Source organism: Salminus brasiliensis, chromosome 1 (genome assembly GCF_030463535.1).
Source record: "Salminus brasiliensis chromosome 1, fSalBra1.hap2, whole genome shotgun sequence".
NCBI lineage: Eukaryota > Metazoa > Chordata > Actinopteri > Characiformes > Bryconidae > Salminus > Salminus brasiliensis.
The window spans coordinates 53,570,246-53,586,084 of record NC_132878.1 but is presented as its reverse complement, the minus strand read 5'-3'; the positions used below and the strand labels follow the sequence as shown (position 1 = coordinate 53,586,084).

Below are 15,839 nucleotides of genomic sequence, written 5' to 3'. Positions count from 1 at the left end.
TGTGCCTGAACATGCCTGGACTTGTCCAGATCTAATCCAGGGCAGCCAATCAGCCACCTGGAGATGGTCGCACCCGGCCAATCATAAGCCGGGACGCATATGATTCAAACAGGGCCTCCCACTGCTGTAGAACTTTATAGCCTGACTGGACTCAGATCTGACCCTCCTGGAGTACCATATATCAGATATCAACCCTTTGCTGATGCTGTCAGTGTTATCAGAGGGACTAGCAGAGGGTTGGGAGATACCGCTGATTTTCTTGTCGATCTGATGCTTAACTATACAAAAGCGAATGTGTCCTGATACCAATAGCCCCACTTTTAAAGGCCTTCTTGTGCACAACAAAACAAGGGAATCTGTGTCAGTACTAGGTTTTAGCTATTTTAGTGCTAATGAAAAACACAAGTTTATAAGAATTTATTGGCTAATGCCACTGCCCTCTCCATGGCTTTCCTGCCTGGGCTAGCAAGCCACACCATGCCCTTAGAAAAGATCTCTGACTCTACATTAGCATAACTCTGAGACATGATTCAGGTGTAGGTTGCTCTAAATAAACAGCATATGTCAATTGCATATATATGTTCACATAAAAATATTAAGTCTAATATTAAGTCTTGTCTTTTTTAATCATATTTAAACATATGGACATTTGATCTTAACCGACCATGTTGGCAGTTGGTAAATTATTGTGGGCAGTGGCACGTCTGATTTCTAATTGTTCTGAAATCTTTTTAAATCCCTTCCCAGAATCATATGCCTCTACAGCCTTCTTTCTGAAGGCCTCAGAGAGCTCTTTGGTATAAGCTCATTGCATGGTGATACCGCTTACTCCAGCAATCAAGAGCAAACCATTCTGCCCTACCAATTAAAAAAAATAAAATCGTATGTATGAATATAACATTTTATATCATTCAACTTTTCATTAAAATGCAAACGCATTCAACATTACTGGTTATAGAAAACAACTGAAACCTGTAAGGTCTGGTTCTGCACTACCTGTCAAAAGTTTGAGTACATTTTAAAGTGTTTTCTTTGTTTGAATGGAAAAACTTGAAGAACTAAGGAAGAACTGACAAAAGTGTTATTTCTTTTAGGGATAGCGGCAATAACGGTCAACGTTTGGTCTGTTAAACTGCATTTAGTCCAAAAATGGTTCTAAAATTCTAAAATTTTCAATATGTCTTTAGTTCTGCATATTTTTAGAGCATCAATGCATCAGGTCTACTCTTCACATCAAGTACGAATCTTTGCTGAACAATTAAGCTACATGCTGCGTAACTCAGATTCAGAAAACCTAATGTGTTTAAATTTCCCTCATTATTTATGCCTAATTACATATATCATATATAATATAGGAAAACTAAGCACTACTTGGAAAATTTAGTGTTGTCAAATGTTTTATGAGCATTGTAAAGTTCCTAGTAATACTATTGCCCTACTTAACCCCATCTCTCTCTCTCTTTCTCTCTCTCGCGCTCTCGCTCTCTTTTTGATGTGCAGGACTCTGACAGTAGCACTGCTTTTAAAAGCATAGTCCAGGCCAGAGGCGGACAGTTCATTCCTCCGCAGTGCCACACGGGCTTGCCTACCAAAGCCTAAAGTGCTGCTGCAGCGCCATTTCCTGTCCCCACTGGGCAGCAGTGTGTTGCAGCCGGGACATCAGAGAACACAGCACACCCGGCCTAACCCCACAGTTTGGCAGAAGGAGTGCACAAACTTAATGAAGTTTTCATGAACCAAATCTGCCTGTGTGTCTCCCTCTCTCTTGCGCTCTCCCTCTCACCTTCTGTTTCTTTCTATCTCTCTCTCTCTTTCTCTCTCACACATTTGCTCAGTGTCCATTCTCTCCATCTGGTTTGGCTGCGTCGCTGTTTATCTCTTTCTCTGTCTCTGTTCTGTGCATCTGTTCCTTTCTAGCCTTTCTGCTACTCTCTCTCTCACTCTCTCGCTCTCTCTCGCTCTCTGTGTCTCTCTCTCTGACAGAAGGCCTTGCTTAGATGTGATAAATCTTCTTCTGAGCGCTGGTTGAAGGAGGTTCCTCGCGGGCCGCAGGGTGGGACAGAGGAGAGTTTGATTTTGCTAGAAAATGATATATGTGGGTCACAAAGGATGACTTTGCACAAATGGCAAAGAAAAGCCGGGGCAGAGAGAGAAAGAGAGAGAGAGAGAGAGAGAGAGAGAGAGAGATAGAGATTGTGTATGTGTGGTTAAGCAGGTAGGTATGTTTGCATGTGTAAGCTGTGCAGATTTTGCATCGACATGCTTCACAAGATCACACATGCACATGCACAAAATATTTGGGGACACCCTGCTTTCTGTTAAAAGTATCAGTAAATATAAACAAATTATTGTTGTCCTTTTTAAAGGGTGTCCTCTCGTCTCCACAGTGATTACCACAGCACTAATAAATAGATGTGGAATAAATACATGTAACGCAAATGTAGTAAGTCCTGATTTTAAGTGTGATAGTGTGCTTATTTAACCATTTCCAAACCTTTTCTTTAAGCCTTGTGATTCTGCCTTAAATGGTGCAGCAGTATTGAACATGTACTAGTGCCAGAATGCAGCTGCAGCATCATTTAAGGTGGAATGTGAAATTAAAATAAAGCTGAAAAACACCTTTAAAACTGACTATTTGTGCTCAGTTTTCATTGGCTGTTGACAGGACCCATGCAGATTGAGTCGCTGAGCAGTATGCACTACTAGAGCAGCCTGACTGGGAATCGGGGCAAAAACTGGGGTAAAAATAGCGTAGTGTCCAATGCCTGCTTCAACTAATCCAAGTTTTATTAAAAAGAAAGGTACACCTCAGTACCTGCTGGTGTCTCAAAAAAATCCCATTCAGGGGTCGATAACAAGTGTGTGGAGGTGGGGCTTAGTGAAGAGCCGGTAGGGTACAAAGGAGCCAATCAGAGGCATTTCTGCTTTGCATGTCACCACTACCACCAATGGAAGCGTCAATATTCAGAAGATCACCACCCACCATTAGAGACAGAGCAGAACTGATTTTCAAACCACTTGGGGAGCACTAGCTGGGTTTGGAACAGCAATAAAATGGTAATTTTTGGACAAGATCTGGACCATCTGAATGCCCTCTAAAATAACTGGAAAGATCACAAGTGGATACAAGGTGTGGAGAGTGGCATTATTTCCAAAGAAGCCCCCTTACTGAATAGTGTCACAAATGACTACACTTCCTACTGAACCTGATTAGTCTTCAATCATATAATTTCCAATGATTACATTTGATTCTCTTTATGGCTTATTAATAGAAAAGGTTATTTTCAGTGATGACTGTAAATGACTCCCTACGTACTTTGAAAGAATGTAAGTCGCATAGTTAGAGAGTGAGGACCAAATAAACACGCTTTCTTGTTTAATAAAATTTGATAAACTGGGTGACCCCAAACATTTGACAGGCAGTGTACCTGCACACATGAGAACAAACATAGGGCCGGTGTGCTCACTCACACTCACTCTTCTTGGAGTTGCAGCGTGCTGCCAGGCTGGTGGTGCTGCCTGATTGGCTGGTGTCTTCCATGCTGGGCTCGTAGGCGGGGTTGACCAGGCCAGGCTCGTCGGACAGCAGGGCCACAGCGCTGGAGGCAGAGCCGTCACCGGACAGAGTGGCCACGGCCAGCTCTGAAGTGCTGTCAGTGCAGTCCCCTTCTTGAGAGCGACGCTTCCTCTCGGCTGACAGGCCATAGTGTGACGCTCCTTTACACCTGTGCACACATACACACGCACCAGACTTAGCAACAAGCTATGCCACTCATTAAACAGCCCATCGGTCAAGACATGTATGGTGTAGTATGTAGTTCACCTCTGTACCTTCAGACCAGAGCTTTAAGGTTAATGCGGGTAGCAGGTCACTGAAGCTTATGAGCACACCGGTCAGCACTGTGGGAATGCAGGCTTAAACCCTTAACTGTTTAAAGTTATTAAGTGGTGCCTGATACAGTCTCAGCCATCCTCTCACATGTACAAATGATCGCAACTCCACAAAATTAGCAACTGCCTCTATGATTGGTCATTTTGCATGTTAGTCAAATGGCCTCTTCTTGTGAAAGTAGGCGGTTCTTGACCACTGTCTGTTTTGTGAGAGTAGACTTTGAAAAATACAGTGTAATCTACAAAAAGGGACTAAAGTAGAAAAACAGTAAAAACAGCCATATTGATGCCTACATTATTTGGTCTATTTTAATGGGCAGTGTAACCCCTTAACACCCCAAGGCTTATTACACACTAAGGATGTATTACTCAGTAACTACAGGGACTTACATACTTCACAACTGTACAAACTGGTGGGGCTTTTCTCTGGTAATAGAAGTTTGCAATAACACTTTTGGCCCATGTTATTATATAGCCTGTTTAAGGAATTTTTAAGGAAGTTTTTTTTCTGATCTTTTGCATTTTTACTCATTTATCCCAAATAGTGTGGGGGTTACATACTACAAGAAAAATAAATAACATTATAACAGCATTTTGCATTCTTTTAATATAAAAGAAACACTGAAATACGTTACGGAATATTCATGAAGCCATAGCTGAATTTGACAAATGGACGTGTTTTCAAGCAGGCAAGTTAATACAAGCAAGTAAATACACCCAATTTAAGGACAGAAATGTGGTGTATATTGAGTATGAAATATCCTTTTTACTCGTAAGAGAAATGCTCTATTCGATCAGAGGAGCAATTAGTCAGCTAGACTGGAGAAAGGCAAAAAGCACCAGTCAAAGTTGTGAATGTGCTAGCTAGCCTATGCTAATTTAACATGCTCAAAGATTTTATATGATAAAGCCCTTCAGAATGCTAATGGGAGATATAAGCTACATTAGCCTCAATTGCTCATTAGCTTCAGTGTTACACTGAAAAAGCAAACTTTGGAGACTCAACATGCCAGGAGCTATTCAACATAAGGCAAAAATGAGTATGTGTTTTATCCTTTACTGTGTTTCAAACACCAGCTGAAACTGAAAGTGGCAGTCGAGCAGTAGTGTGCCGAGTCTCTGTGTGTAGGTATTCATTGTTCATTCGGCTTTAGGCAGCGCTGTCGCAGGAGACACATCCCTCCGCACTGTGATTGAAACTGAAGGTGAACAAACAGGATCCGCTCTACATAACCGGGTTACACACACACACACACACCCTTACACCAAATGGAATATTAAATTTACTTTGGCATTTAAATCCACAGTGCAGTGTTACTATCACACTAATTATCACACCTGCATGAATTGAGGGACACACGTGAACACACAAGTTAATAGGCCAGACCTCTTATACACAACCCCACAAAGGTCAGAATGCCATTAAATCTTCGGACAGGTCCAGAGTGACAAAGCCACAGCTTTAAAACACCACTTGGTGTGTTAAAGAGATGTGAGTCTGTTAGTGTGTGCATTCTACAAAAAGCTACAGCAATATACGGTTGTTAGTTTTCGTTTGATGAACTGGTGTAAACTACACTGTTAAAAGTATAAGACCCTTGAGGAACACTATTTTTTATTTGAATCTGTTAAGGAACCTCTTAAGGTGCTTTGAGGAACGTAAAAGAAGTTTTTTTTTTTTTTTTTTAGAAGAAAAAGCATCCTTGAAGGTTCCTCAAAGCACCTTAAGGTCCTGCCATAGTTTCAAACTGAAGAACCTCCTAAAGTTCCTCAAGGATCTTCTACTTTCAACAGTGTGCTGTAATTTGTCATGTTTCTGCCAGTGTATTACTCTGATCAAATACTGAATAAAAGTGTTTAAAATAACCAGTGATGGAGAATTACTATTACATTTCCATGTATGTTATTGTATGTTGGCATTACTTCTACACTACGTGTGTAGAAGATCCATCTCTTGGGGGGTTAAGAATCAGAAATACTTTATTGATCCCAGAATGGAACTTGCAGACGTTTACAACTGATAGTCTGGGTTTGTTACACCTGGCTATTCCAAGCTGTTCCAAAAGGCTGAAAATGTATGTGAATGCTAGGTGTAACAAGTCTGTTATAGAACATTAAAATGTACATTAGGAGAATCAAAGACTTTTACTCTCCTTACACTCCTTTACTCTGTGAAACTAAGGCAGACAGCTCTAGTGTCTGAAAGACAGAAAGACTGACTGGGATTAAAGCAGATGTGTCTGCTTTGTCACAGCACACAGCTCAGGTCATGTACACCGGCAGCCTGCCTGTTTTGGAATATAGATTCCAAACACTGTGTCACCCGCAATCAGCCACAGGTGTGCGTGGGCCAGAGATCACACTCAGAGAAAGAGAAGTGGATGGATGGATGGCTCAATTGCTGCAGACAAAAGAGAATTGCCCGCAGAGACTCGGCCCTTGACTCAGGGGATTCAGCCTAAAACGCAGTGCCGCTTTGTCTCACTTTTCATGGCAGTCCACACCTTCATGGACCATTTGAGGGTAGAGGGAAAGGAGAAACAGAGAGTAACACACAGTGAGTAGAGAGAAACAGAGAGTGAGGAGAAAAACAAGAGCGAGATAGAAGGTCAATGACCTTTGGTTTCATTAGTATTTGCTATCAAAACATTATAGGAGCTCCAGTTAATTATTGTTAATCTTTTCATTTAGATACATTATTATTGAGGAGACTGTCAGCTTGCTGGTTACACCACAATGTGATATTGTGGTGCTAGTGAGGGCCATGAGCCATGAGGCTGTGTCATATTTGCTCAGTGATTGTTTTTGAAACTGTAATCGGAAAAGTTTCCAGTATTTTGGTCTCTCCACATTCATAGAGATAGGAGCCTGGTCTTGTGTGCCTATGAATAACAGCCTGGCGATGTTGCATATATGGCTGCTGAGTGAAGGCCTTGTTTACGGCACAGTGGTGAGTATGACATTCTTACTTTACTAGTACTCAAAGATATTGCAGGGCACAAGAACATCAGCTATGCTAGCTACAGTCTAAGCTGATGCAGACATCCTTACATTTATGGCATTTAGCAGACGCTCTTATCCAGAGTGACTTACAAAAGTGCTTTGCTATTTACCCAAGAATAACCTCAGCTAGTTTGAATAGACTAATAATTCAAAGATACCTCTAAGTTTAGACACTAAACACAAGTCAGTAAGGTGACCATAGTACTCTGCTATTTGCCCAAGTACTCTTTGAAGAGGAGGGTCTTCAGTCTGGGTTTGAAGACAGACACCCAGGGGAAGCTTGTTCCACCACTTTGGTGCAGGACAGAAAAAAGCCTGGGCGCTCGTCTTCCGCGGATTTTGAGGGATGGCGAGTCGAGCCGAGCCGTACTTGAAGCTGGAAGGACTCTTGGTGCAGATCGGCTTTTGACCATTGCCATCAAGTATGGAGGGGCTGGCTGGTCCATTCTTGGCTTTGTAGGCCAGCGTCAAGGTTTTGAATCTGATGCAGGTAGCAGCTACGGGAAGCCAATGAAGAGATCCTTCAAAGGACAGCCTTCAGTCTGATGAAGTGTGGGGAGCTGACCTGACTATACTTCAATGTAAGACACTGATAAGTTCCAGCCTGAAATCCAACCATCGCCAGCAGTTAGCATGTTTAGCAGAAACGAGAGATTATGCATTCTCCTGAGCTGCGCAGCTATAAGGATCTAAACACATGAATATGTTCGCTCTCAACAAAATGTATTTTTGGTTTTACAAGCTGGTCTTGCTCTTTAATTCAAGATGCATCTCTCTCTCAGATGCACCTGGACTAAAACACAGCTGTGCCTGTGGAGAAGCTTTAACGAACCTTGTTTTGCAAGTGAAGGGACTTTTTTTTCTTTGTTTCTTAATGGATTTTTTTCCAGCTTCAGCTTTTGTCCACCATCCTCGTCCTCTACACTTCGTTGTACCCTCTAAAACTTTTTTCCTCACCTTTATTTTTCTAATTAAAGCTTTCAAATGAGTTTGATAGCAAGAATCACTTCAGGTGTGCTTTTGGGAGACTGAGCTTCTCCGAGTTTTGGATGTGATGAATTGAGGGCATGTTTTAATCTGACACTTTGTGCAGCGTACAGTTTCTAGGACAAGGCCCGTCTCAAACTTTATAACCAGAACAATACTCATTGTTCTTCTGCAACACACCGAACAGTATTAATAAACCGTCTCACAATAGGGTTATCGATTACGGATCGCTATTTTGAATTTAAAGCTACAAGCGGTATGTTTTGAAGTCACTCGTAAATAACATAACGCTACTCGGCATTGTTCCCATATGCCACCAAATCTCCTGTCTGTCTTTAAAATCATGTAGATTGCACCAATACTGAGAGTAGTAACCGCAACGGCCCATACAGTACAGAGGACTTTACTTTTACCTTACAACAAGCCTCTATTAAGCTGGACAGAAGCCTGCTTGTTTCTGAATGAGCTACACAACATAAGTCTGACAGACTGAGCGTGCAGGTTAATGCGTCCCTGTGCAAATTCCAGGTCCCCACCATGTCCCAGACCAGATCAGAAGCAGACAGTATGTGTGTTTTCTCTATTGGAATGTATCTGGCTTACCTACAGCTGCATAGTAATAGCATATTATTACCCATATTAAGGCAAATAAGGCTACAAAACGTAATTTATTACATATTACATGAAGCAGCAGGAGGAAGTTAAAAGAGAGAGAGAGAGCCACAGTGAGCAAAAAGCATAATGGTCTCATCTGTTCCTTCATTAAGGGGCTCAGACCGATGTTAATTAAAATCGGCTTTTCCGTTTAGAGATAAAGAAGCAAGCTGGTGCCCCAACCTTTCAGCTGCGTCTACCACTCCGTCCAAACGGGCTACGTCATGATCTTTGCCTGTTTACCTGTGTCAGCAGGCTTCTCTGGCCGTGCCCACACTGCTGAACTACATAAGCATAGCTGCTCACGGGAGGAACCGGCCTAATTGTGGGTTAGTACAGCGAGGATGTGTTGAATAAGCTGGGATCTTTATCAGTTTATGCTTAGGAGTACAGCAGCATGTTAGCAAACAGGCTCAATCTCATGACGTCTTGATTCATCAGCAAGTTCTCTGACTGAAGCTTGCAGCAAGGTGAAAGCCAGGGATGAATCAGTATTTGGAGCCTTAACAAGAGGGATAACATTATTTGATTTACTTCATGGATTTTAGTCATTCATATTGGGTGGCTATTCTTTCCCCCTAATGTCACCATTTGCTGTAGATTATGCCAAGACCCTCTGCAGCCAGAGGCCTTTGGGTATTGATCCCAAAAGGCTCAGTCTGCAATCCTTCTCAGGGGAAAGCTACACAACATGCCAAAAGCATGGAAGCATGCGGTGAAATTTTGAGCAAAAACTAAAATCACTACTTTAGCAACAAATAAAAAATCCAGCTCAAGACCAGCTTTTACTGGTAGCTGCTTTTAAAGGATCTAAGCTGGTCTTCTGGAGTTTGAAGGATTGAGGGGTGGGTCAACCAGCATCGTCATGTTGGTTGACTGGTTTTTCCAAGCTGGTCGACCAATTTGGCCCAAAGTTGTTCATAGTGGTGGACCAGCAAGTCAGAATGGTCTTGTCTGTGAAAAACCTCCGTCATGTTAGCTGACTGGTGTGGTCATATTGGTCATGGTGGTCGACCAGCTTGGTTATGTAGGTCATACTGGCTGACATACCCCAACAGCATCAGCTGGCTAGGCTGTTTTCTTTCCAGGAGGTGGTGGGGGTGGTAGTGGTTGTGGTGTGGGTCCTCAAAATAGCCCATTGGCTTTTAGGACTACCATTCTCTTACTAAAACTCTGTTATCATGTATCACATCCACAACAATTAAAAAAGCTGATTGAAACAATTATTAGCTTTAAATCTGCACCACAGTTCTGTTTGTTAGTAGAAGAGGAGATATTGTACTATGACTTGAATTTGATAAGACGTTACTATCTGGATTTGCAAAATTATAAGCCATTCTTTGCATTTTTGCTAGGCTTTTATGAATTGTTGACACTGAAACACATGGAGAATAGTCAGAAATGCAGACTTATGTCTGTCAGTATCCTGATTATTATTCCAAATGATAGACCTTTGTCCTGTAGTGTACATAATGATGACATTGTCCTGTTACACATATGGATTTGTAATTCTACTCCAGATGTCACACACACATGGGCATGCATTTACTGTACATGTTGTCTTTCTCCCTGACACACATGCACACACATGCGCACTCACACATACACACTGAGAGCCATATGGGTGTACAGCAGGGCACAGAGCCACACTGAGCGAGATTAAAACACACACACACAGTTCCATTCCCCTCTCTCCATGATGCAATCCCTCCAACTTCTTTCTACCATCTCCCTCCCCCAGTCTCTCCATCCTTGATTCCTCACCTCCCCCCTCAGCATCCATAACGCTACTCTATCCATCCTTTATTTGTTTCCCAGCATCCCATCCATCTACACTCCGCACTGCTCTTTTTTTGGGCGAATACACTCTTCTTCTCTTCTCTCCGTTGCTCGATCAATTCCAGTGCTTCAGATGTACAGTCTCTCTCTCTCTCTCTCTCTCTCTCTCTCTCTCTCTCTCTCTCTGCACATATAGATTGAGAAAAGATATTAGTGCTCTATTATTTCCCTCCTTTGTACCTCCTGGCTGTTTTAATTGATTGCGCAATAACCTGAGGCCTCTATTCTTTCTTTCTCATATTTACCTTTCTGCTGATTTGTGTATCGGCTCCAGCAGCCTGCACTGTGGAAATTTAAAAGGCCAGGGTTTTGAAGGCTAGATGTTAATGAGATTTCGAATGATGTGGAACATTGTTGTTGTTGATCTGGACATTACTTGTACAGTGAAATGATGAAAATAGTGCTTATCACACTGTTTTTGTTTACTGTTTAGGTTAGAAAACAGATGGCTTTGCTGTTCTTAATTATATTAACACTGGGTCTTAATTCTGATTAATTGTATTTGTACTATTTGCGTTTAAAAAGCAGTATATTCCTTCACATGTCATTTGAAAGAATGGTTCACAAAACCATATGAGTTTCAGGCTGGAACACAAGCTCTCCTTTGTCACCCCCAGCATCAAATAAGAGCAGCATGTTCACATCATATATAGACACTGTGTATACCTACAGTTTTTGTTTGCTGACCACTGATTTAAGCTTATGTCCACCATAGCCTGCTGAAGGTGCAGACGATATTGCTTTTTTAGCTATTAAGGAGCTACAAGGGCTACAAATGTGGATTTTATCATAGTCCCATACATTGCTCAAGCCCCTGGGCTTTAATTTGCATTACTACTACAGGCAGAAGCTCAGACAGGATTTCCCATATTAAGGTATTATTAGTTAAAATGGTCATGCAGTCTGCCTTTCAAACACTAGTGAAAGAATCTGTGGTCCTGAAGTGGAAGTGCTCACTAAATTCCTACTGTAATATGATGCCACCATTGCAGGACGCCAGCTGGTTCCTTCCCTCCTTGATATTCCACCATCCAAGTGGGAGTGTTTAGGAACCACAGCCACCAAGTGACAGACCATGTAAAGTTACATAGCGGGGTCACAGGGCACTGAGGAGCATAATGCATTAAGGCCAGAACCTCTTCTGACATTGACATCAGCACAAAAGCTGTGAACCAGGAGATTCATGGAATGGGTTTCTATGGTTGAGCAACTGCACCAAGCACAATGACTAGTTTGGGATGGAGTGGTGTAAAGCACACCGCCACTGGACTCTGAAGCATTGGAAACATGTTCTGCGTCATGAGGAATCACGCTTCTCTATCACTAGCACTGATGGATTGGTCTGGCAAATGGGTTTTGGCAAATGCCAGGAGAGCGTTACCTGCCTGACTGCACTGTGGCAACTGTAACGTCTGGTGTGGCAGAGCTAATGACGGCAGGGTCCATAAAGGCATGGTTGGGTGAGTTTAGGGTAGTGTGGAAGAACTTCACTGGTCCACATGGAGCCCTTTGGGATGAACTAGAACGGAGATTACAAGCCAGGCCCTTTAATCCAACATCAGTGTCTGACCTTTTCTATTTATTTATTTATTTATTTGTCAGTGTCGACAAAAAAAGAAAGAAACAACCAATGTTCTACAGAACCGATTATGGTCTTCCACCCTTCCTCCAGTACACACGCACTGACCCTGACACATGCACACTCCTCGACCTGCATGCAGAAGCACAAAGGTCTACTGGGGCCTATTCATTACAAACATGATTGATGGCCAATCCTCTTTTGGGTGAATGGATTATCCTGGACCAACCCAAATAGCATCCACACCACACTGTACCACTCAAACACACGCATAAAGAACAGGTCAACATTTGTGTGTGTGTGTGTGTATGCGTGTGTGTGTGCACAGGTCTGTGGGTTTGTATTGCTAAAAAATGTGTCAGTCACATTTCGAGATGTCTGCCATTGTGGCCTTGTCCTGAGCAGGGATGAGGCTATTTTCTGACCAATGGCCTGTCTGACTAATCCTCATTCGAGGTTATATCTGACAGGAGGACATTACAGTGTTTTTTTTGTTCTGGCAGCGAGGTTATTTCTGCATCTTTGAATTGTGAGATCCAATACACACACACACACACACACACACACACATACACAAACACACACTGTGCATGACACACTAACCTTTCCCCCTGAGCTTAAGGACTCGTTGGTTAATCCAGAGAGGAGAGGAGCCATCATCAAAAAAGAAAGAAAGGAAAAAAAAAAGCATGACAGTCAATCCTTTCAGCACCACACACTTCTATCTCTTCTGCTCAGATCCATCTCAGCTAGCCTGCTAATCCAGAGCAAAGGAGCAGTGCAATAATCACAGCTGTGTGTACCACTCAAGCACACACACACACACACATGGGTGAGGACAGCGGTGTAATCATCATAGCTCACTGTCGGCCAGTCTAAGCATCAGGAAAGCTCTTAGCAAGGCAACGGAGCGAGAGCAAGAGAGAAAGCGAGACTAAATCACACCAGCACTGCATGTGATCAGCACTCAGTGGTGCACCTTACACACACACACACTCACACACACACACAAACACACACTGCAGTAGTTCCATAGGTTGGACGCTCGCAGGGCAGTGACGTTAGCGGCTGTAGACAGCAGTGCACTACGCCATTGCACCAGCACACACTGTAACTCACCCTGAGCTCCGTTCAGTAGCACCTGCACCGCACATAGCAGCAATGCAGCTAAGGACTAATCCAACTTTGCATGGTGTAAAACAAGCACCAAACCCCTTGATGGTACCCAAGTATAAGATCAGGTAGATCAGATTAATCCTGGCGAGATACTCTGATACTCTCTCTATATTTAAAGGGCTCATTCCATGGAAAACATATAATTTATTTTAAGTATTTGGTCAACATTACATATAAATGTAGCATTCAGTCTCCAGCCCATATGGAAATGTATGACATACAAGGAAGCTGTAGGATGTGCACACTGTGGACATCGCTGTCACGTCAAAAACCTTGTCACTCCAATTTTGACAAAATATGAATTTCATGAAATATCATGATGAATAGATCAATAAAAATGCTTGCCATTTTTTGAGATACAAGGTTTTGGCGTGAATACACAGAAGCACATTAGAAAAAGAGGTTGTTTACATTTAGCCTTATTATTTTCATGTCTGACGTTTTTTTACTTTTTAACATCATGTGAATCTGGCAGTTGTTTTCTTTACATTGTGTCACAATTTCATGTCGAACTGACCAATAGAAATGCCAACGTCCATTAAACATCAAGAAGGCTTTGTCCTTCTCTGGTAAAGTGGGCAATTTGAAGATACAAGTTTTTTGCATGACATTCATAATATAGAAGTCTTCAAGGCACTGTCTTCATATTCATATGAAGGGATAAGAGAGGTTAGAATTATGCCTGATATTGGGACATAGCCATATATACAGAATCAGGCCCCTTTAACGCCACACTGAGGACCTCCACTGCCCGGTGTTTATTAAAACCAGCTCTATAGAAATGCAAACAGTGCATATAAATAAAACCCGAATGGAACTGCATACCAGCTCTGCTATATATAAGGCACATTCTGCCATGGCAAAATCACACCCTATTCTACGTGTCATCTTCGGGTGTGAGCCACTGTAAAGAGCAATGCATTGTGGGACAGCGGAGATGCCTTAGTAGGGGTTCTCCAATCTGTTTAATTACTCCAACATATTTAACAGAGGAGGAGTGTGAACACACACACACACATGCACACACTTTAATCAGTGCCTATGTTTATCAAAGGAGGTGTCGTCTTCCTTATCTCCTGCTAATCTTTTGATGAGTCGCAAGCCAGGCTGACTCCAAGTGGGAAGAACTGCAGGAAGACGGGATTACGGGGGAAAATAGGGTATTAATCTCAGAGAGAACATGTCTGGACGGAGGAGAGAAAGAGAGACACAAATCTCTCCTTTCGGCCGTCCAAACGCGGTGACGCATCCCCAGCTCAGAACTAATTCAGCGGCTCTGGGATTAGGCACCGAAAGTAAACTGTATCATGAGGCGGGAGAGAAGCCGAGTAGAAGATAAAAAACCCTGCTGAGCAACTTTCTGGAGATGTTTGCAAGTTTCCCGACGAGTATTTTAATCCGCTGCCGAACTCTGCGACCTTTGAGTTCTGGAACAATAAAACTGCTGATGGCAGCGAGATAGGGATCGTCTTCCAAAGCTGATCCCATTTCTCATAATTATACAATATTTCAAAAGTTTGTAGACACCTGCTCGTCCAGCGTTCCTTCTCAAATCAAAGGTGTTAATAGGGAGTTCGCCCTCCCCATGCAGTAACAGCTTCTGGGAAGGTTTTACACCAGATGCTAGAACATAGCTGTGCGAATTTGACTGTATTCAGCCACAAGAGCTTTAATGATCTTAGGTATTTATGTTGGATGTTGGTTCTGGGTTATAAACTCTATTCCAACCTGCAATGCAGCTCTGGACTAATCTAACTTCGCAAATAAACACTGAACCCCCTAATGCTACTCCAGTATTAGACCAGTACATTTTGTCCTGGCGAGATCTGATACTATGTATTTATGGAAACAACTGTTTACCTCATTTTATTTAACAAAAGAGTTTGTCCAAAAGTTTGTAGACACCTGCCTGTCCAGTATTCCTACTTAAATCAAAGGTATTAAAAAGATCCACCCCCAGTAACAGCCATTACTCTCTGGGTATGTGTTACGCTAAATATTGAAACATTACTGTGAGAAATTGATAGCATTCAGCCACATGAGCATTTCTGACCATTGGATGATTAGGTCGGGATCACAAACTTCAGTCCAACTCATTCCAGAGGTGTTGGATGAAACTCAGTCACTTTATACAGCATAAATCTGGGGAGCTTCATACCCGTCTAGCTGATGTTTGGCATTGGTTATGGTGACTTTGTGCTCATGTACCATTGCTCCAGAGAGCTCCACTGCAACTGTGTGTCTGTGTCAGCAGCTAGGGCAGCTTGAAGTAGCTACATGCATTACTCCCTTCCCTCTCTCTGAAACAGCAGTGGGAACTTTTAAAATAGCCACAAATAGGACATTGTCCCATCTGTATCCGATGCAAAGTATGTAGGCGTCTTCCTTTCTGCTTCATTACTGAGAGAAACAGAGACATAATGAAGCAGTAACTATACCGCAATCAGACAAGATGATCCTGGCTCAGGAAGGATTCGTTTTGACGTTCCTTTCCTAGGCTAATCATGTTAATACAACTAGCATTGGCATAAGCAGTGAGATTTATGTGGTTAGACTACTTGCTACTGTTTATCCAAGAGGCTGGATTTGGTTTTCTAATTAATGACTCTGAATGAATGGAGCCAGCACTGCATGGACTTCATTCCTTAATGAGCTAGTTGATCTCCACCATGACAGAGGAAGTCGAGAGTGACGCGGGATATAGGAGAAA

At 42.4% G+C, this 15,839-nt stretch overlaps 1 protein-coding gene across 4 annotated transcripts in view; it reads right to left on the bottom strand.

Moving 5' to 3' along the window:
* Window positions 1-15,839, bottom strand: part of lnx1 (ligand of numb-protein X 1) — a 61,035-nt gene that overhangs the window by 20,358 nt on the left and 24,838 nt on the right. For 2 of the 4 annotated variants that reach the window (XM_072682663.1, XM_072682665.1), the window contains one exon: window positions 3,478-3,725. In XM_072682663.1, the coding sequence (XP_072538764.1) occupies window positions 3,478-3,725 (248 nt within the window). Of the gene's footprint in view, window positions 1-3,471; window positions 3,726-15,839 lie in introns of all 4 variants that reach the window. The other 2 variants (XM_072682662.1, XM_072682664.1) reach the window with 1 other exon arrangement.